We start from the raw sequence: 23419 nt of genomic DNA on the forward strand, positions 1-23419 counted from the left end.
ACTGCTAAACTCGGACAATCGGCCTTTTTATGGCCCCTCTGATTGCAATGAAAGCAAATCAAACTCAACCCATGGGTGGTGGTTGTGCAATCCTGGCTAAAGTGTCAAGTCTTGTCACACTTGTAGCAGCCTAAACCACTACCCCTACAAGCTTCATCGTGCGACTTGCTGCACTTGCCACAACAGCCATGGCCCTGTTGGCCCTTCGATCTCGAATCAAAAACATTGGGCCTCTTGCCCGAACCCTCGGAACCCCTTGATCCGGCTTCCTCTTTTTCTCCATCTCCGGATCAATCTCCCTCTCTCTGGCTCGCAACACCATATCATCCAGTTTCTTGCAAATATTGATTGGTGCGGCTTTTCTACATTACAAAACAACTCGGCCTAAAATTTTCTTTTACATTTGGTTTTGACTTTGAGAACATGTAGTTAACCTAACATATTAAGTAAAGAAGTTACATATAAAAGTTTGTACCATAACATTACCCATACACATTTTATGTAATCATGTTATGTTTAATTAAAACTGGTCCAAACACATTTATTTACATATATTATCGAAAATCACCATCCTACCACTATAGCCGATGTAGCAGCTAATTAATAATGGTGTCACTGTTACATATAGCCCGGATCGCTTATAGTGTCGGCAATATTATTGCTGTTTTTCTTTGAAAGGAACTTTGCCGGACCCATGTGCTCATGTGCTTACCCATGGAAGAAACACGTATTGAAGTTTTAAATCCCCATCAATATTGAATGACTTCTGAGTCTACATCATTAATGCTACGTATTTACCAGTTGCAAATATATCTTTAAGAGACTTGGATACATGTATTTCTGATGGGCTCTTATTGCATGCACCGTAAAAACAGGTGGCGGTTGTAATGCTACGTGTCAATATTTATATAGAGTAAATTACATGATTAGTCCCTATGGTTTGGGATAATTTACTTGTTTGGTCTTTAATTTATTTTTTAATTCAAAGGGTCCCTAATGTTTGTATTTGTTATGCGTTTGGTACTTACTGTTTGTTTTTCTTACGCGTTTGATCCCTTTCTTAACTAAAAATACTATTATTTAAATAGGAAAAATAAAAATGTAAATAAGGTAAGATGAAAGGGATGAGATTGGGGGTGTTTTATATAATAAAAACAAACAATAGAAACGTTAAAAAAAATAAGTTAAAGTACCAAACATAAAAATTTCATTTAGGCAGGTTCGTGTAATTTACTCATTTGTTGTGTAATTTACTCATTTAAATATATCAAGTCGTTGCAGATACACATTCACAGTCTACACCATCATGAGTTTATGAATCTCACTGTCAGTCAAAGGACGTGAGAGTTGAGTGATACAAACTAATGAATAAATACATAATAGTACAACAATTATATTTGTCTAATACTTGAGATATTTTCACAATTTACTGATAGCTTCATTGATGTACTGATAAGCAATTGCAGCAAAATGTGGAGATTAAAGATAGCCGAAGGGGGCAACAATCCATACCTGTACAGCACAAACAACTTTGTTGGTAGGCAAACATGGGAGTTTGATCCCAACTACGGAACTGCAGAAGAGCGTGAGGAGGTTGAACAAGCTCGTCTCCATTTCTGGAACCATCGACACCAGGTCAAACCCACCAGTGATGTCCTTTGGCGCATGCAGGTCGATCGTTGCTCGTTCTTAATTTCCTGGATTTCAATTCGTACCTTTATTAATTTTTCTGTAAATCAAATTTGGAACTATGTATGTGTATATGCAGTTTTTGAGAGAGAAGCAATTCAAACAGACCATACCTCAGGTGAAGTTAGAGGATGATGAAGAGATCTCTTATGAAAAAGCTACCACCGCCTTGAGGAGGTCTGTTCACTTATTTGCCGCCTTGCAGGCGGACGATGGCCATTGGCCAGCTGAAAATGCTGGCCTTTTGTATTTCATGCCGCCATTGGTAAATATTTTGATTTTCTTTCATACTCATATATATATATATATATATATATATATATATATATATATATATATAAAATTAGTTTTTATAAGGTGTATGGTATATATCTGATATTGACAAGCGGTACGCTTGCAGGTTATATGCTTGTATATCACAGGCCATCTTAACAGCGTCTTCTCAGCAGAACACAGAAAAGAAACTCTTCGGTACTTATATTGTCATCAGGTAATTAAGGTACTAAATGTTACTACTATAATCTATGGACGACAGATTTATATATGCCTATACCCTTTTAATTTGTATCATATATGTGTGTACATCCGTATACACATCAATCCAGTTATACCATTTGACGCATAGATATGTGGATTAATGTACAGAACGAAGATGGTGGTTGGGGACTTCACATAGAAGGTGATAGCACAATGTTTTGCACGACCCTGAGTTACATTTGCATGCGTCTTTTAGGAGAAGGGCCTGATGGTGGTTTGGATGGTGCATGCACCAAAGCTAGAAAATGGATTTTAGATCATGGCACTGCGACAGCCAATCCTTCTTGGGGGAAAACTTGGCTTTCAGTAAGACATTAATGTGTATATATGCGTTTATTTTTTTATTTTTTTTCCTATCAATCTTTAAAAAAACTTGTACATGGTAGATCCTTGGCGTTTCAGAATGGGCAGGAAGTAACCCAATGCCCCCAGAGTTCTGGATCATCCCTTCCTTCCTGCCTATGCATCCAGGTTAGCTTGACTCTCTAGCAATTCTAAGACATGCAAGTTGATATGTTTTAGATTGGTAGCAACTGTGTTCTACTGTTTTAGATGTGTGTTTTTCCTTTCATTTGTTACAAATTTATTCATAGAATATTTGGCTCTGTTTTTCATGGAAACCCCCCCCCCCCCCCCCCCCCCCCCCCCTTAACCCTTTAATTACATAGAAACGTGAGCAGCTATTTTATTGCTTCTTATGAGAGCATTCTGTCACTCCCTGACTCGAGATGCCCGTACGGCATCCCGAGGTGCCCCATAAATAACCACCTGAAAACTTTATTTGTGAGTTACAAAGAAGCTCTGTGTTGACTTACAATTAATTAAGTCATCTCACACTTCCAATTTAAGAGCAAAACATTTAGCGACTATAGATAGTTTGTTATATATTTTGTATTATTAGTTTAGCATATATTATGTATTATTGTATTTTCTTATTTACCCTCTTGTACTCTGTATATATGTTTGTGTTTTTTGTACAGAGAAATCATTCGGCCATAATATATCTTTATTGTTTCCTAAGATGGTATCAGCCTAAGCATCAATCCTCTAAACCCAAATTACTAGCAATCTAAGTTCTTCCTCTTCTTCCCTGCTGCTCTTCACTATGTCGTCCCCCACCCCAAATTCCGAGCTAAATGTCCCCATGGCTACTCTTCTCCATATGTTGAATATTAAATTGCCATCATCTAATTATCTCCTGTAGAAAAATCAAGTTTATCCAGCTCTCCTATCTCATCAATAGTTGCTAGGTTATCTGGATGGATTGATTTCAAAACCACCAACTACTATTTCTGGTGAAAAGAATTTAGTTCTACCAAACAGCACATGTTTACGCCTGCTTCTCAACTCTTCCCTAACTGAAGAGGCCATGGCCAAGTCCCTAGGCCATCAAAATGCTCAATAAATCTAGCTTTCTTTAGAATCGGCTTATAGTCATGATTCTGTTGATTCTCTCTAACAACTCAAGAAAGGTACCTCCTCTGTTTCTGAGTTTGCTAAAAAATTCAAAGCTTTGTGTGATCAATTGGTAGCCATTGGACAACACATTTTGTAACCAGTGATAAAACCCATATCTATAGGTTCTTATGCAGACTAGGATATGCTTTTGAGTCATTCTCTAATGCTCATCGAGCCATTTATCCACCACCACCATTCAAATACCTGATGTTAAAAGTGGAAAGTCACAAGCTATTTATGGTTTCCCTTCATGGCTTAAACATACCTTCACATGTTGCATTCATGGCTCGTCAACAAGGGTGTAATAACCGTGGATCATCATATCGTGGTCGGGGTAGCTCCTCCAATCGCGGCTCTTCTAATGGTCGTGGTAGGAATCGACGCCCTCCTCATTGTCAATTATGTCGTACTGATGGTCATTATGCTCCATCATGCCCTAATATTGCTTATTTCGCTCAAGGAAACTCGTCTAATATGGCATCTTTGGCTCAATTAGCTTTCAATGAAAATTGCAATTTTTCTGATTTTACACCAGATTAGTATGTGGTCTCGGGAGCTATGGCTCATATGGCTCCATCCTCTAGCAACTTGGACTCGTCTCAACCCTGTCATGGTTACAAAAAAAAGATCGCATTTGGCAATGGTAATGTTCTACCCGTCTCTCATATTGGCCACATCAATCTCTTTAAGAATATCCATTTAAAAGATGTTCTTGTCATTCCTCAATTATCCAAGAATTTACTTCCTGTTAGCAAGTTAACATGTGATTACCCTCTTGATATTTTATTTTCACGTGATTACTTTTCTATTCAAAGTCGCAAGACAGGGACAATCCTGGCAAAAAGACACGATGAAGATGGAATTTATGTTCTTAAGCCAAGCATTCAAGTACATGTCATCGTTCAGAGTAGTTCAGCTCCATGCACTTCATATGAAATTTGGCATACTTGTTTAGGCCATGCTACATCTGATATTATTTATTTGTTAAAACAAAGTGGTTGCATGTCTTTCACTTCTTTGTTACCAAAACCTACTCTATGTTCTTCTTGTCAAGTCACAAAGCAACATCGGTTTTCTTTTATGAATAATGATAAACGTGTTTTCCATGTCCTTGACCTAGTTCATTGTGATTTATAGGGATCGGCTCCTATTTTATCTACCGATGGATTTCGTTATTATGCAATATTCATAGACGACTTCTCCAGATTGACATGGTTTTATTCTCTCAAGAGCAAGAGTGATTTCTTTGAGACTCTAAAAGTGTTCCTTACCTTTGTTTAAAACTCAGTTTTCCACCAACTGAGTTTGTAAGTGGCCGTGTTAAGCAATTTTTTTTGGAAAACGGAACTCGTCATCAATTATCATTTACATACCCCCCGGAGCAAAATGGCCGCGTTGAAGGAAAACATTGTCACATCACCGAAATTGGTTTGACTATATTATTTGAATCCAGCACGCCAGTATCTCTTTGGGTCAACGCCCTCACTTCTACGACTCATTATTAATTGGCTCCTAGCCAGATTATTGGGCAATAAATCTCCTTTTGAGCTCATGTTTCACTTGAAACCACATTATGAAAATCTTAAGGTTTTTGGTCGTCGTGTATATCCATATTTGAGAGACTATGTTGATCACAAACTGGTACCTAGAAGTCTACCGTGTATTTTTTTTTTTTTTTTTTTTTTTGGATATTCTAATCGATATAAAAGCTACAAATGTTTAGAACCAATATCATCTCGTATCTATATCACTCGATATGCTCGTTTTGACGAAATTGTGTTCCCTTTTTTCTAAAAACCCGATTCTACCATCCTCCCCATCATTATTATTTTCCACCTACCTTGAAGAGGATTCAACCTCTTATACCATTACGCTGCCCTCACCTCCTGCATCATCATCCCATTTTTCCCACCCACTATGCCCACTTTGTCCTCATTCAAACCCTTCCACTAATGTGCCAGTCGATTCATCACCTCCTTCTCCAATAGCTCCATCTCATTTAGCCCCTTCATCACCTCTGTTCTCTTCCCCATTGCCAGTTATTGTCACATCCACCAGCCCACCACCGGTCGCTTCACATAACATGTTGACTCGTTCAAAAACCAGTCAGGGTCGTCCGGAATATCGGGTTGATCTTGTATGTCTCTCCACATTTGATTTACATTCTGCACTTATGGTTTCCTCTTAACCAAAAAGGTTTAAAACCAGTGCCAAGGATTCTCGTTGGGTGGCAGCCATGATAGATGAGCTTGCTACCCTATACAAGAACAACACCTGGGATCTTATTCCACGTCCGTCCAACTCCAATCTTATTGGTTCTAAATGGATTTTTCACACCAAATACAAGGAAAATGGATCCATAGATCACTTCAAAGATCGTCTCGTTACTCAAGGATTTAGTCAAATCCTAATATTCAATTTTTCACACACTTTCAGTCAGGTTATTAAAGTTACCACCATTCGAGTTGTTCTTTCTGTTGCTATTACTCAAGGTTGGTCCTTGCATCAACTGGATATTAAAATGATTTTATAAATAGCAACCTCTCTGAAACAGGTTTTATGGAGCACCCTCCAAGTTTTATTGACAAATGCTTTCCTGATCATGTTTTTTGTCTAAAAAGGCTTTGTGCAGTCTTAAACAAGCCCACGTGTATGGTTTCAACGATTAAGCACGTTCCTAATTCAATAAGGTTTCCCTTGCAGTCAATCTTACACATCGTTATTTACCTTCCTTAAACGATCATGTCTCATTTACCTCTTCGTTTATGTCAATGATATCATTCTCACCAGAAATGACGAGTCTTCCATTAAAAGTTTCAATGATTCTCTTCACAAAGAATTCGCCACCAAAGATCTTGGTGAACTCAGATATTTCCTTGGTCTTGAGGTCACACGCATGCCAAATGCCTTGTTCCTATATCAAACGAAATATGCTTCTGAAATTCTGAAACAAGCTGGCTTGATTAATTCCAAACGCATCGCTACCCCTATAAGTACTACTGATGTGTTCTCTTCCATAGGTAGTGCCTTTTCAGATGCCACTTACTATCGATCTTTGGTTGGAGCTCTACAATATTTAACAATTACTTGACTAGATTTTTCTTACGCGGTTAATCAGGCTAGTCAAATTCTCAATGCTCCAACAACTTCTCATTTTTAGTCAATAAAAAGGATTTTGCGATATGTCAAAGGCACTCGTTCACATGTTTGGTGTTCAAACGTACATTCAACCATTCTATAGTTGGCTACTCTGATGCGGATTGGGCAAGATTCATTGAAACTAGATGATCAACATATGGTTATTCAATTGATCTGGGAGGTAATTTGGTCTCGTGGAGCACTAAAAAGCAACCTATTGTTTTGAGATGCAGTTGTGAATCTGAATAGAGCTATGGAAAACACGACCTGTATTATTTGGATCACCCATCTTTTGTGTGATCTAAATGTTTTACCGCATGGTCGACCTACTTTTTATGTGATAATCCCAGTGTTATTTTTATGAGCCAAAATCCGATTGCTCACAAACGCGTAAAGCATATAGATATTGACTATCACTTCGTTCGTGAGTTGGTTTTATCTGTGAAACTTCATACCAAATTTATTCCTACCAAGTGGCAGATATATTCACCAAACCGGTTCCTCAACATGCGTTTGAATTATTCCGAGATCATTTAGGTCTAAGACTTCCACTTGTTCGCCTGAGGGGGTATTAGCGATTATAGATAGTTTGGTATACATTTTTTATTAGTTTAGCATATATTTTGTATTACTATATTTTCCTTATTTACCCTATTGTACTCTATATATATATGTTTGTGTTTAATGTATGAAGAAATCATTCAACCATAATATTTCTTTATTGTTTCCTAAGACTAAGTCTTCAACCTCTGATTCAGTATTTAATTAAAGTACTTTCAACTTCTAGACATCCACCTCCTCCATCACTTGACACCACCTCGAATTTGCCACCCTCCACCCATTTTGAGATATCATCCACCTTCTTGGAGATATTGGAAGAACCCTCACAGTGGACCATCAATTTCCTCAATGTATGCTATCTCCTAATTAGCCTTTTTACGACTTGAAACTGCAACTGATCCCAATACCATTTCAACGTCAGGAACATCATGTAACGACCCAAATATCACGATTAAAATTTTCTTTTTAAAACATTACTAAAACCATATTTATAAAACCGTATCATAGGTCATAACATAATTTCATAGCATTAATTCGAAATACAAACTTATTATCAGAGTAAAACATCCCAGGTCAGCTGACTATGGTGTGTGCACTGCAATCTCTCCGAGCTCCTCTTTTGAAAACTGAGTACCTGAAACCAAAAATTGAAACTCTAAGCACGAAGCTTAGTGAGCTCCCCCAAACTACCACATACCATACAATAACATATAAAGCACATACTGGGCCTTGCCCACTGCATCGGACCGAGGTCCGGACTAACTGGGGCCTTGCCACCTGCATCGGACCGAAGTCCGGAAACTGACTGGGACCTTATCCCCTGCATCGGACCGAAGTCCGGACTAATTGGGGCCTTGCCCCCTACATCGGACCGATGTCCGGAAACTGACTGGGACCTTGTCCCCTGCATCGGACCGAAGTCCGGACTAACTGGGGCTTTGCCCCCTGCATCGGACCGAAGTCCGGAAACTGACTGAACATAGCATAGCATAACATATCAACTAGCATGAACACATTTACTGCATACTGCATCGGTCCGTAGCCCAGAACACATAACACATAACACATAAATCCTGTCTGAGCCACGAAGGCATCAAACATACTAAATACTGCATCGGACCAAAGTCCGGAAACTGACTGCTAACTGAACGGGCCGGTATTGTGGCCTTAGACCTGTTCCTACTAGAAGGAAACTCACCTGAACTGCTAAATTCTGCTGGTAACCCTCGGACTGCTAACCAACCACTGCCTGAAATGTTGCTCCTCTAACTCTCCGAGCTACTAATAACAAAGCGACACTTAGCCTAACAGTCCTCTAAAAGTCAACTAACTCAACTCCGATCAAAGTCAAATTCCTGGCCAAAGTCAACCTTCCATGTTGACCCTACTCGTCGAGTCAGCCTACTGACTCGCCGAGTTCACTGATTTCCGAGTTCTGTCCTGTCCAACTCACTGAATCCCCACACCACTCACTAATCTGGGCCTTGACTCGAAGGGTTTGGGGTTCGCAACCTGACTCGCCGAGTCCAAGAACAGACTCGCCGAGTACAAGGCAATCTTCATCTGACTCGACGAGCTGTTCATCCCACTCGTCGAGTTGCTCCACTACTTCATGCTACTCGCCGAGTCCATTCGAATCCCTCTACATGCAGAGGGCTATTGAGTCATGCATGGACTCCAAACTGTAGATCTACCCTTCCCAAGCCTATTCCTCACGTAAAGTTGCAAACTTTACGTGTAGAGAAGGAGATCTAGGCAAAATACACCATGAACTAGGGTTTAAGGCAAAGAGGCTTCATGATCCACTCAAGGGCTGATACTATGTGCTTCTCAAGACCATCACATGCTTAGATCTGAAGTAGCAACTTCAGATCTGGCTTCTAACTTGAAAGAATAACATCATGGCTAAAAACTCTAACAACACATAGATCTAGGTGCAAAGAGGGGTCCAAGAACTAGTTTATTACCTCCAAATTCTCAGAATGAACTCACAAGCCCAGATCTATAGTCCTTTCTTGCTCCTCCAAGCTCTTTCTTCCTCCTTCAAGCTTCAATGCACCTTCCAAGTCAATAAATGGCTCAATCAATGGATGTGATGGCTAGGGCTAGATGTCCTGGGTGAAAGAGGCAGTAAAGGAACCTTAGGGAAGAGAATGAGGCGTTTAAATAGGCCAAGTCCCGATTTTAGGGTTTTCCTCGTTCAGACCAGACTCACCGAGTCACCTTGGCCGACTCGCCGAGTCGGTCGCTTACTCCTCGACCCGGATCCCGCTCGGACTCGTCGAGTCTCCCCTTAAAATTGGGGTTTTCTTTCTTTTCTTGGCTTTCCAAACTTTGGGTGTTACAACTCTCCCCCACTTAAACTAAACTTCGTCCTTGAAGTTTGCTACGATCCACCGACTGCGATCTGCCTCCAATACCCCACTGCTCATTCTAACACCAGCTGCCTACCTTCGTTGGCCTTCCGCTCAGTCATTCAGACCAATGTCAATCCTTACAGATAATAATCTCAGGTCCATCCTGACCCTGAACATTCTGGAAACGCAACTCACTCAACCGACAATCCACTAACCCCGTAGGGGTTCACCCCTTCTTTCCTTACACGATTTTCTTGCCTTCCCAAGGCGATGCTCCATAACTACCGACCTCTTCCGTCACTGTGAAGACCCTGTCTCCACCAAATCTATTACTCCCGCTACTCCCAGTACGGATCATCATCGCCAGTATCCATTGGGCATTCTTTCTACTACCATTCAGTGCCGCGCACCCCACGAACAACTGACTGAATCCTACCATACGCTGCATACTCGCACTACTACTGACTGAAAATTCTGCTATTCCATATCTAGCTTCCGGATGAACTGAGACCACCCAGGTCCAACTAATATGGCTGAACTTGCAGTCCGACACAAAATCAATATTGCCCAATATACTGCAACTATCTGAAACACTGAACTGCCTGGAACACTGAACTGCCTGAAACACTGAACTGCCTAAAACACTGGACTGCCTGCAACACTGAACTGCCTGAAACACTGGACTGCCTGCAACACTGAACTGCCTGAACGAAACCTTTCTTTGGAACTAGTTTCCACTAGTCATCCTGTTACTGTGGCCCTAACGACCTCCCGATCCAACCGACCGGGTCCAAACGTCGAATCCAAACATCAACAAATCCAAGACTATAATGATGGCTCCCAGGATAATGGTAGCCCTTAACATACATGAACCCCAATGGTTCACTGCTTCCCTGATCTCATGACTGTGTTGACGATCCATATGTCGCATTGCTGGCTCAACCATGACTAAACTCTGGAAACTTCGAAATGCAACCCGTGGATTTCCGTATGCTCGCTGCTACACACGAACTGGTGGATACTATTGCTTCTCCCCTGCGTCCAAACAACGCGCTCATGCTGTCTACTAACCTGGCGAATGCTACGGCTACACCCGTAGACCTACAACTCCCTAATACTATCTGGCTGCTAGTGAACGCTACGTCTACCCCCGCAAGCTTACATCACTCTACTACTATCTGACTGCTAGTGAACGCTACGGCTACCCCCGCAGACTTACAACACTACTACTACTATCTGGCTGCTAGTGAATGCTACGGCTACCCCCGCAGACTTACAACACTACTACTATCTTACTGCTTACCAATCACTATTCCGAGGACTTCCTGACTATCCCTAGTTCTGCTAGCAATTCCTCATCCTGACTTCTCAAAATCAGTCCTCAATCATTGGATGCTGCATCAACCTCGACATCTTATATCCTTGATGAAATTAGCATTCCGTCGAGGAATTCTTCGACTTGGTTCCCAAACCAACCGTCTACTAATCCAGAAACATGAAACTAACATTGGGAAGTTTCCAAACTTCCAACTCCTGAATCCACACAACCCTACATGTTGTCTTTACCACTAACTACTAACACGGAAACATCTCTTGCTAACTGTTCTCAAGATCCTCCTTCCGACTCAATAGAGTCCTATCGGCGGTCCTCCAACCTAGATTCCCAATCAGCTACTAACCATATCGATTACATGAACTAATTGCTGAGAAGTTCCCCAAACTCCCAATTCTGAACTCCTTGATCCACCCATTGCTATGTTACTATCCTTTCTTCTCAAGGATTGCGTACTCATTTCGGGTCAGCGTGCTCTTGCCCTCGTATACTCGGAGGGTTCTCCCCCACTTGGATCCGGCTAACTCCTTACTGCTCACTGGTCAAAAGGATTCCCCAACCTTCCTTCCACTAAGGGCGATCTGCTGCCCGCCAACATTTATCTCTGTCGACACTCCATCTGACCTTTACCAGATCCGAACCACTCTTGCTATCTAACCGAGCACCCTTCAGTCCTTTATTGTACTTGCTTTAGTGACTGCACCCTGAGAACCTGCGTTTAGGATGAATATCTCCAACTCACTTCCTTACTGACCGCTAGCTGCTCCACTAGAAGCTCTAGATTGTCACTACCGAGGATATAACCGATCAGTACTCGAATGACACCTTCCGAAAGTAGCGAGACACTTCTGAATATTACACATACATACCACAGTTAATATATCCGGAGTAGCCTATTCTAGAGGGGGCGACCCCCAACTATCATTCTAACATCCAAGGTATGCAAATGGCATATAGCTCAGTCACAAACAGGTAATATGATACCCCAATATATACGCTTATAAATATCGTTGCAGCAACATAACAATAATATCATGAATAATAATTGACAGGAAGGCAAAAGATACATACCTCCAACATTCGGTGCTGCTTGAACCCTAGCTGCAATCAACCGGTACAATCTACTTCGAGTTGTGGGCGCCCTTGCCCGGCCCCGGCAACCGCTGGTGGTACTCGAAGACATAGACGCAGGAGCTATCACCTGCTCTGCTGCATACACACCTAGACAGTGGGCCTTCTTGTGGCCTCTCTGACCACAATGGAAACATATTGGGTCAAGTCCCTGGGCGATGGTAGAAGTACAATCCCTGCTGAAATGACCCATTCGGCCGCATCTGAAGCAGCCCAAATCACCACCACTACCACTCCTACACACACCCAAGTGTGACCTACCACACTTCCCATATCGACTGCGGCTCTGATAGTACCTCGATCTCCAATCCGACTCTTTGGGCCTTTTGCCCGAACCTGTGGCTACCTGTGTCCCATCTGCTTTCCTCTTCCTTTCCGACTCCCTGCCCGTCTCTCGCTCCTGAGCTACCGTATCGACCCCATCCATCATCTGAACAACTGATGTCTGATCATGGAGCTTCGTAGTCAACCTATCAATAATCCTCACGACCATGTCGGGCAACCCCTCGCAAATGGCTTGCGAAACCTCCTCAACTATCCAATCATGCAAAGGTATCTCTTGAAGACAGGGTGCCTTACTCACTCTTGTCCCTTGATGGCAAAAGCTGGAAATGCGATCTCCCTGAACCTCATAAGAATCAGGCTCTAGACGAGCCCCAATCTGCCCTGAAACCACCCCGGACCTAACGGCCTCAAGATGACTATCCATAAGTTCCATAATGGCCTCTTTAACTGAACCGAAAATCACTAGAGTCTGATCGATAATGTGTGCATAATCTCTGCGGAAATAAAATCCTTCATCTGATCGTCAAGCTGCCCGGCTCTAGAGCCCGAGCCAGATCCCTCCCTGGTACCTAAACTGCTAACTGGTATCTCGCGCAAAGTCACCATGCTGAACTGGTGAAAAAAATATAACACACTACTGATCAATATACACACCGCTGCTGAGGGATCTGTCACACACTCTACTAGTTCCCTGGTTTTGTCTCGGCCCCTCTTGAATCGAGTACGGATCCTCTGCTTTCAGTAGTACGGGCCCATACTACCTTCCACATCTATCCGTACTTTCCTTAAGAATTGCCTTGACTCCACCAAGTCACTTCTACTACTACTAATCTCTGCTACTCTCATCCTAGGCTTTCCCTAGGGAAATCTCTAACTCCACTCAAACCAGTCCTCAGGTGCTGAAGACCTCCTTGTAATTCTAATTAGCCATCACCTGAATACCATCACATGTGATGAGACTCAGATAATCCTTCGAGTAAAAGACTCGTCCCTACAACGGTTAGACTCAAACAAGAGCTGCGCAATAGGGCCAAATCCAACACTCTGAGATTATTCAACTCTGATCACATGTGATGTGACGTATTCACCTAACGGCTAACTCCCATCACCAAGAGTTCTACAAAACACAAAGTAAGAAGCATTCGGACACAGGAAACTACTCAAGCAAATCTATTATCATAACGAGAAATTGTACTAGCATACAATGCTAAGCTCATACTATCAGGCATAACCTAAACAGGCTATCCTACTACTATCTACTCAATACTAGCATGCAAATCTTGTAAAGCTGAAACACATATGGCAGGCACATAAGGCATCCTCCTAGATCCTTAGTCCTATTCTAGCATGTTGTTCTACTGAAACTAAAATTGGCAATCATAACATAACTTGTATGGGTAATTTGGGAGTACTTACTTGAGCTCGGCTGATCGCACACACCACACCCTTATCTCGTTTAAAAATTCTTTTCTTTCTAAGTGCTTTTCAAAATCTCTTCCGAAAATATATATTTTTAAAATCTTTTTATCTTTTCCTTAGTTTGAGTTCAGATACACCCGGAAGTGTACCCGAATCCCTCAAACCAAGGCTCTGATACCAACTTGTAACGACCCAAATATCACGACTAAAATTTTCTTTTTAAAACATTACTAAAACCATATTTATAAAACCGTATCATAGGTCATAACATAATTTCATAGCATTAATTCGAAATACAAACTTATTATCAGAGTAAAACATCCCAGGTTAGCTGACTATGGTGTGTGCACTGTAATCTCTCCGAGCTCCTCTTTTGAAAACTGAGTACCTGAAACCAAAAACTGAAACTGTAAGCACAAAGCTTAGTGAGCTCCCCCAAACTACCACATACCATACAATAACATATAAAGCACATACTGGGCCTTGCCCACTGCATCGGACCGAGGTCCGGACTAACTGGGGCCTTGCCACCTGCATCGGACCGAAGTCCGGAAACTGACTGGGACCTTGTCCCCTGCATCGGACCGAAGTCCGGACTAATTGGGGCCTTGCCCCCTACATCGGACCGAAGTCCGGAAACTGACTGGGACCTTGTCCCCTGCATCGGACCGAAGTCCGGACTAACTGGGGCTTTGCCCCCTGCATCGGACCGAAGTCTGGAAACTGACTGAACATAGCATAGCATAACATATCAACTAGCATGAACACATTTACTGCATACTGCATCGGGCCGTAGCCCGGAACACATAACACATAACACATAACACATAAATCCTGTCTGAGCCACGAAGGCATCAAACATACTAAATACTGCATCGGACCAAAGTCCGAAAACTGACTGCTAACTGAATGGGCCGGCATTGTGGCCTTAGACCCGTTTCTACTGGAAGGAAACTCACCTGAACTGCTGAATTCTGCTGGTAACCCTCGGACTGCTAACCAACCACTGCCTGAAATGTTGCTCCTCTAACTCTCCGAGCTACTAATAACAAAGCGACACTTAGCCTAACAGTCCTCTAAAAGTCAACTAACTCAACTCCGATCAAAGTCAAAGTCCTGGCCAAAGTCAACCTTCCATGTTGACCCTACTCGTCGAGTCAGCCTACTGACTCGCCGAGTTCACTGATTTCCGAGTTCTGTCCTGTCCAACTCACTGAGTCCCCACACCACTCACTATTCTGGGCCTTGACTCGAAGGGTTTGGGGCTCGCAACCTGACTCGCCGAGTCTAAGAATAGACTCGTCGAGTACAAGGCAATCTTCATCTGACTGGACGAGCTGTTCATCCCACTCGTCGAGTTGCTCCACTACTTCATGCTACTCGCCGAGTCCACTCAAAGGACTCTCCGAGTCCATTCGAATCCCTCTACATGCAGAGGGATATTGAGTCATGCATGGACTCCAAACTGTAGATCTACCCTTCCCAAGCCTATTCCTCACGTAAAGTTGCAAACTTTACGTGTAGAGAAGGAGATCTAGGCAAAATACACCATGAACTAGGGTTTAAGGCAAAGAGGCTTCATGATCCACTCAAGGGCTGATACTATGTGCTTCTCAAGACCATCACATGCTTAGATCTGAAGTAGCAACTTCAGATCTGGCTTCTAACTTGAAAGAATAACATCATGGCTAAAAACTCCAACAACAACACATAGATCTAGGTGCAAAGAGGGGTCCAAGAACTAGTTTATTACCTCCAAATGCTCAGAATGAACTCACAAGCCCAGATCTATAGTCCTTTCTTGCTCCTCCAAGCTCTTTCTTCCTCCTTCAAGCATCAATGCACCTTCCAAGTCAATAAATGGCTCAATCAATGGATGTGACGGCTAGGGATAGATGTCCTGGGTGAAAGAGGCAGTAAAGGAACCTTAGGGAAGAGAATGAGGCATTTAAATAGGCTCCAATTCCGATTTTAGGGTTTTCCTCGTTCAGACCAGACTCGCCGAGTCACCTTGGCCGACTCGCCAAGTCGGTCGCTTACTCCTCGACCCGGATCCCGCTCGGACTCGCCGAGTCCCTCCTTGGACTCGTCGAGTCTCCCCTTAAAATTGGGGTTTTCTTTATTTTCTTGGCTTTCCAAACTTTGGGTGTTACACATCAAGTGTAAACTATTTTCACCCTTTTATTATAACTAACGATTGTGGATTTGTGGTTCAAGCATATCCAAAATATTACTAGTAAAATATTATTAATGTTCTGTGATTGGCCTCCTCAGTAATAGTTATTGGAACTCATGTATACTCCACCCATGTACATGATCATGATCATGTACCTCTTCAACATCATTAACGCAGCACTCATCGTTCTTCTCTTCTCCACAATGACTCACGTCACCACAACGACCATCGTTGTCTTTCATTGTATACATGTTCGTTATCATGGCTATAACGAATGTCTTCTATTACATGCTTCTCCTTCTTTTTTTATCACGACAACAACATTCATTTTGAATCCTACATTTAGATGTGTATTGTGTGTGTAACTATGTGAGAACTTATACCCCCTACGTTGTACGTGAATGATTCTTTGTGTTTCTCAAACTTATTCCTTGAAACATAAGTACACTATTAGGCTATGTGGTATGTATCCTTAATAGGGTGGAGGAGACTGAGTTGGCACTCCTCTATGTCGTTAAGGTGATTGGAACACCATCCCACCTTCATGTTATGTGGAGAGATGTTGATGACTCAACATGACTCAACGTGGGGGAGAAAGGCTTAGACTAATCAAATTTCAAACTTTTTTTTATTTTTCTCTCAAATACGGTGTGGTTGTGTGGTGGGTATTTTCTAGTAAATATGAAATGGTGTGGAGTTGATATGACATATGATGTAGCAAACAAAATAGTGTGGAGGGTGTGACACATACCCACCCGCTTTAACCTTCGAATGGTCACACCTTAAATAACACATGGACTACTTCTCTTTATCACAATTAGGTGATGCAAAAAACTGCCCATTTTCCATCACTTTTTCTTGAGACCGATGGATATTAGTCACTCTCTCCACACTAATTTGTCGTGTCAGTCTCCACACCACACTATTTTAGCTAGGACATGGTCACCACACCAAAATAATTTCCATGTCATTTTTTTCTTTTTTTTTATCAATTTTTTTTTTGCATTTTTTAATAATTTTATAATTAAATTAGATAATTATATAAAAAAAACAATTTTATAAAACATAACGTGAAAATAAATGACATAAAGTTTTTTGTAATGCATTACTCATTATCAACGTTAGTATCGTCGCTATGATCCGACAAGTCTTGTCGAAACTGCTCGTGTTTTTGTGTCTTGAATATCAACGACTTTATGCAAATATTTTTGTGTACAAATTGCATGTGTTGGGGCTCCATTGGCATATATTGTGCAATATCCACCATTTATCTCCTAGTACCATATTATGCATTATGTATATATAATATATCGTAAACTTTCTATATCATATTGATGTGTTGCATGTTCTACTATGTGTCACTTCATCTTTAGGACTCCAAAAGCACTTTACACATCCTTACGTCTTACTTTCTGTCTTCTCTGGAAGAATCGTTCTCTCCTTTCTACTGGGTGTCGGAATGTCTTCACAAATGTGGAATACGTACGATATATTACATCTGTAAGGTATGCCTAAAATTATATTCGTTTCTATTTACTATGAAAGAATCATCTGGAGTCTTTCCAAAAAAATATTGTTGAATATTAGTGAATGATCAAGAACGTGGATGTCGTTGTTGGAACTCGCAACCCCGAAAAAAGCATGTCAAATCCACACTTAGGAAGCAATAGCCTCTAGTAGCAATGAAGGTGTTTCATGATGACCACTTCCAAAATCCACTCTCCGCCCCTGGGGACAATTTCTCCAATCTCAGTGTGTGCAATCATTTCTTGTAAGCATATCGAGAAAACCATGTCTCTCTTCATATGTCGCATATAGTTATTGCATATCATTCAACAAAGGTTTCTACAAATAAACGTTATCAAATATTTCAATAACACCTTTTGATAATTTATACAAACTTTCTTTTGCAGTTCATTAATACATTTTCAAATAATCGTCAACAGATCTAAGTGACTCCCCGTAATCCATCAATTGAATTGTTGCAGCAGATTTCTGCAATGATGTGAATCCCCGCCTACCTCTAGCTTCGTATTTCAATTGGAAAAAACGATACCTAAAGATATACTTAATAGGTAAGAATATGTATTTATTTTATATAAAGGTATATTTAATAGGTATAAATATGAAAAAAACGATGCATGCTTTCTAAAGCATTAGCTATCTATACAAACACTTTCCTACTCAAACGAAACCTTCATTGAAATCATTTGAGTTGTATACACAGTTATCACGAAGTAGTCGTGATTTCTATTTTTCCCCATGGTTCTTGTTCATAGAGTGGCTTCATTTTCTTCTTGTAGTTCATTAGCGTAATACTCATACATCATGGTGATTAGCATATCATCATCATTGGAGGACAAGTTAAGCAAATCCATAATATAAAAATATGTTGGAAATTCGTATAAAAAGATAGTAAAAATGGTAGTACTGTGTAAAAAAATGAAGTGGATCTTATATTTATAGAGGTAAAAAAATTGAAATTTGACTGGTCCATTTGACCATTTGAATGATTTCCAGCACTGCCTTGCATCGAGTTGTACACGAACCCAGCCTCCTCCATGGTGTTTTGAGCCCATACCCAGTAGCCTTACAAAAATCTCTAAGGGGTCACTTTCTTCGTCGGGATTAGTTATAGAATCCTCAAACTCATATTTGGTCCCTAATAACTCGGAAATTCCTTACTATTTGCTTTTGTTACGCACTTGATCCCTATCTTACCTAAAAAAACTATTTTGTCTTTGATTTTTTAATTTATTTTAATAAACACATCTACAACCCCAACCCCCTCACCTTACCTTACCTATTTAAATAATAGTCTTTTTAGGTAAGACAATGACCAAACGTATAACAAAAACAAATAATAGGGCCCTTCCGAGTTAAAAAAAAATAAGTTAGGGACCAAGCGTGCAAATTATCCTAAACCATAGGGACCATTCGTCTGATTTACTCCATACTTTTATCAACTCCACACCATGTTATGAAGATACATACACTTATTTACTTATATGTAGGTACACAACAAACTCAACAATTGCAATCCATCAAGTAACAATCATAACTTTTAATATTGACGGTTCTACTTGGGTTAACTAACTTAAGCCACCAAAACTAACATATAATGATATAAGTCTACTCAGTATGGGCAACGCCATAATGCGTTATGCTGATTTGACAGCTCCCATAACGGCGCCATAACACCAGAACACCATCTCCCTCTCATATTATTTGATGTTATGTTAAGAAATGTTATCATGACCACGGGAAGTAACGTGAGAATCAACCAATCAAAAGCCATTATCTCACTCTCTCTCTAACTCTCTTTGTATCTCTTAACATGTTATAATATTTGCACACCATTTCCTACATAAAGCAAATGGTATAAAAGATGACATGATATATAAGTTGGCAAATTTTGGGTATGATAATGTGTGTTAACATATTGCCCATACCACCCTAACTAAAAATAACTAAAATCACCAAAACATGTTAAAAGTCTAGTATACACTTTGAACAATTGCTAATAAAATGTAATTGTTTAGTTACTTGCTAGCCGATGTTGGCCTATTTTAATATATTGTCATTTCCAAAAAAAAATGTATTATTAAATCATTAAAAGATTCAAGAAAAACATCTTCAAACCATATATCATACCAGATTTCAAGATCAATTAACATCAATGAACATGTATTATGTTGATAACTTTACCCTTACTAGTTTGTTGATAACTTTACCCTTACTAGTTTGTTGATAACTTTACCCTTACTAGTTTGTTGATAACTTTACCCTTACTAGTTTTGTTTGTCCAAATACAGCAAAAATGTGGTGTTTCTGTCGACTGATATACATGCCAATGTCTTACCTATACGGAAAGAGGTTTGTTGGTCCAATCAGTCATCTGGTTTTACAATTACGAAAAGAATTATACGCACAACCCTATGATCAAATCAATTGGTTTAGTACAAGACATTTGTGTGCAAAGGTGAATTACTTGCTTCCCTCTATGATTTCCTTATATCTTTTCAGTTCTTATTTTCATATATTCATTGAATATCTCAGGAGGATCTATACTACCCTCATTCTTTACTACAAGATCTAATATGGAACAGTCTTTACATTTTCACTGAGCCAATCCTAACACATTGGCCACTCAACAAGTTGCGGGAGAAAGCTCTCAAAACAACCATGGATCATATCCATTATGAAGATGAGAATAGTCGATATATCACAATTGGTGCTGTGGAGAAGGTAAGAAGAAAAAGAAAATCACATAAACATTCATAGAAATATTAACAAGTAAAAAAATGTGCAGGCTTTGTGTATGCTTGCATGCTGGGTTGAGGATCCAAACGGGGACTACTTTAAAAAGCACCTTGCCAGAATCCCAGATTTTTTATGGGTTACTGAGGATGGGATGAAAATGCAGGTCATACAAAACTATCTACTCACTTAAAAAAACATATTTTTCATGATACATGCTATAATGTTCGATATATTAACTTAATAATTAGATCATTATGATTAAAAATTTCAATGGTGTGATTTCGAAATAGACTTTTGGCAGTCAACAATGGGATGCGAGTCTTGCCATTCAAGCTTTGTTGGCTACAGATATGACCCACGAGATTGGGCTTACCTTGAAGAAGGGACATGATTTTATTAAAGCTTCACAGGTTTGAGACCCAAATTATGCATGTCTTGAATTACTAGTTAAACATAACACTAAGTACCTATATGTGATTGTCAATTATGATATTGATCAATTTTTATGTAGGTTAAGGACAATCCTTCTGGTGACTTTAAAAGCATGTATCGCCATATTTCTAGAGGGTCATGGACCTTTTCAGATCAAGACCATGGATGGCAAGTTACAGATTGTACTTCTGAAGGGTTAAAGGTATTTGTATTTTTTTTTTCAGAAACACAATAAACACACAACACAAAATAGTCTATTAATATCTACTTACTTTTTGTACTCAGTGTTGCCTTTTATTGTCACTGATGCCCCCTGAAATTGTCGGCAAAGAGATGGAGCCTCAGCAACTTCGTGAAGCTGTTAACATAATACTTTCCTTAAAGGCAAGCATATATAGATTGCTTATGTTACTTTTTCCTCTTTTCCATTTCTTGGAAACACTATTAGAAAACTTTTGTAAAGAAAACCTAAATGTTGGGAAAGATGAAGGGGATATAAAGAAAAAAGTAGAATAAGTAATTTACATATCAAAACCGTTAATCTTGTGAACCTTGAAAAGTTCTATTTTTTAACGCTCATGATAATGTAGAGCAAAAATGGTGGGTTGTCAGCATGGGAACCAGCAGGATCATCAAAATGGTTAGAGGTGACTAGCTGTTGACCTGTTTCTTTTTTTACGAATGCATGTGTCGTTATGAATCCTAACTATTGAATTTTTATTCCAATTTAGATTCTTAATCCTACAGAACTCTTTGAGGACATTGTCATTGAGCATGAGTAAGACTCGGATGTTGTTTACTACTTACATTACATGTCTTCACTAGCTACAAATTATACTATATAATGTCGATTCTAAGAAACTTTTCATGGTTGTTGATTAGGTATGTTGAATGCACGTCGTCAGCAATGCAGACCCTGGTTATATTTAGGGATTTGTATCCAGAACATAGGAGGGAAGAAATAGATAGTTTTCTTACGGATGCAAGTGGATACCTTGAGAAAATGCAAACGACAGATGGTTCATGGTTTATTTCTCATTTCATCATCACAATAATCAGAGTTCTTAAAACCCTTGAAATTACATTTATTTTTCTAAATTAAAGTGACATGGATATATTAGGTATGGAGAGTGGGGTGTATGTTTTATATACAGTACCTGGTGGGCTCTTGGAGGACTAGCAGCAATCGGGAAGACATATGAAAATAGTCAGTCGATCCGCAAAGCTGTCAATTTTTTGCTGAAAACACAGCGAGAAGATGGTGGTTGGGGAGAAAGTTACAGATCTTGCTCTGAAAAGGTAATACGTCAACAAGACAAGTTTCCAATTATTTAAAAATATCGATCTATTTTGATCATTTCAAATTATACACGTTTAAGCATGGCTAATGGCTTAGGATACTTGCATTCATCTCTCTGGTTACTTTATAAACAGACATATGTAGCTCTAGAAGGAGGAAGGTCCAACTTGGTACAAACTGCATGGGGTATGATGGGACTGATTCATTCTAGGCAGGTTAGTTATTATTTTGAAAAATATTCATATCATATGAATTATTTACATTATCTTGTCATTTATATTTGTATTCTAATACATTCATGTCTTCAATTGTATAGGAAGAGAGAGATCCAACACCTTTACACAGAGCAGCCAAGTTGTTGATTAATTTCCAGATGGAAAATGGTGATTTTCCACAACAGGTAATGCTAATTGGAAATTTTGAGCATCCACATCACATAGTTTAATAGAATGATTGGATGAGATGGATTGTCTAGTTTACATTCAATGCATTAAACTCAATCATAGTTTGATGGCACATTGGTGTTCATTGGATATGGATGTCAATCACTATAAACTATTCAATTGGAAACATAAAACTCTTCTAATATTAAATCCTTAACAAATTATAAAAATATTTTTAGTAGAGCTCAATTTATTATATAGAAAAAAATGATAAAGTTGTATGAAACGTGGAATGATTATGTGTCAATTCATTAAAGTCTAGAGAGTTTAAATCATAGTGGATACTCTTAGTTTGTTGTTAATTGTATGTGTTATCTCCAATACACGAAGGATTAACCCAACAAATCATAGTTTAAATATCACATAGAGGAAGAAACATCCCTCTAATTTTCAATCACATTAAATGAAATACTAAGAACCCGATGATTTCAAATGATATATAGAGTGCTAATTAATTAAGTTACAATATCGATTTGTGCTTGGTTGATGTATTTGCTAATTACTTGAAAACTACATAATGCAGGAATCAGTTGGAGCTTTCAAGAAAACTTGTATCTTGCATTATGCACTTTATAGGGATATCTTTCCAGTGTGGGCTTTAGCTACATACCGTAAACAAGTATTACAAAAGCCCATGGGTATCTAGCATAGTACCATGTATCATTGTGTATAGCTAATGATCATGTACTACACATGCCTCCCTTAGAAGAACTAGGATACATTTAAATATGAGAGGATGGTTTTTGGTCGATGCCACAGTGAAATGTTGAACAATCCAAATTTATTTTACAGTCATGTTTTCTTTGTTTTGTTCCTTCTGTCTTAAAGTTTTCTTTCGGTTTCAATTATATGATCCTTTTATAATCAAGAGATATCTCATGGAAGCATAGTGACTTA

At 39.6% G+C, this 23419-nt stretch overlaps 1 protein-coding gene across 2 annotated transcripts; it reads left to right on the forward strand.

Moving 5' to 3' along the window:
- Positions 1–1293: 1293 nt before the first annotated feature.
- Positions 1294–23326, forward strand: LOC145034616 (shionone synthase-like). 2 transcript variants are annotated; one of them, XM_078983065.1, is made up of 18 exons: positions 1294–1671; positions 1769–1954; positions 2090–2188; positions 2335–2532; positions 2613–2697; positions 19900–20066; positions 20144–20332; positions 20397–20510; positions 20638–20757; positions 20859–20981; positions 21065–21163; positions 21370–21426; positions 21511–21557; positions 21662–21805; positions 21901–22078; positions 22214–22294; positions 22396–22479; positions 23046–23326. In XM_078983065.1, exons 1-18 carry the CDS (start codon positions 1471–1473, stop codon positions 23166–23168), a joined length of 2295 nt encoding a protein of 764 aa, XP_078839191.1. In that variant the 5' UTR covers positions 1294–1470; the 3' UTR covers positions 23169–23326. The 2 variants fall into 2 exon arrangements, with proteins under 2 accessions (XP_078839191.1, XP_078839192.1); XM_078983066.1 differs by having other exon boundaries at positions 2090–2179.
- The last annotated feature ends 93 nt before the right edge of the window (positions 23327–23419 follow it).

This window comes from Lactuca saligna, chromosome 3 (genome assembly GCF_052625555.1).
Source record: "Lactuca saligna cultivar CGN05327 chromosome 3, ASM5262555v1, whole genome shotgun sequence".
Taxonomy (NCBI): domain Eukaryota; kingdom Viridiplantae; phylum Streptophyta; class Magnoliopsida; order Asterales; family Asteraceae; genus Lactuca; species Lactuca saligna.

Excerpts from the sequence above, each read along its gene's own strand:
- LOC145034616 (XM_078983065.1), top strand. The coding sequence starts at position 1,471 with ATGTGGAGATTAAAGATAGCCGAAGGGGGCAACAATCCATACCTGTAC. Across the intron at positions 1,955-2,089 it reads TGTATTTCATGCCGCCATTG|GTTATATGCTTGTATATCAC; the intron begins GTAAATATTTTG and ends GTACGCTTGCAG. Across the intron at positions 21,427-21,510 it reads GATCATCAAAATGGTTAGAG|ATTCTTAATCCTACAGAACT; the intron begins GTGACTAGCTGT and ends ATTCCAATTTAG.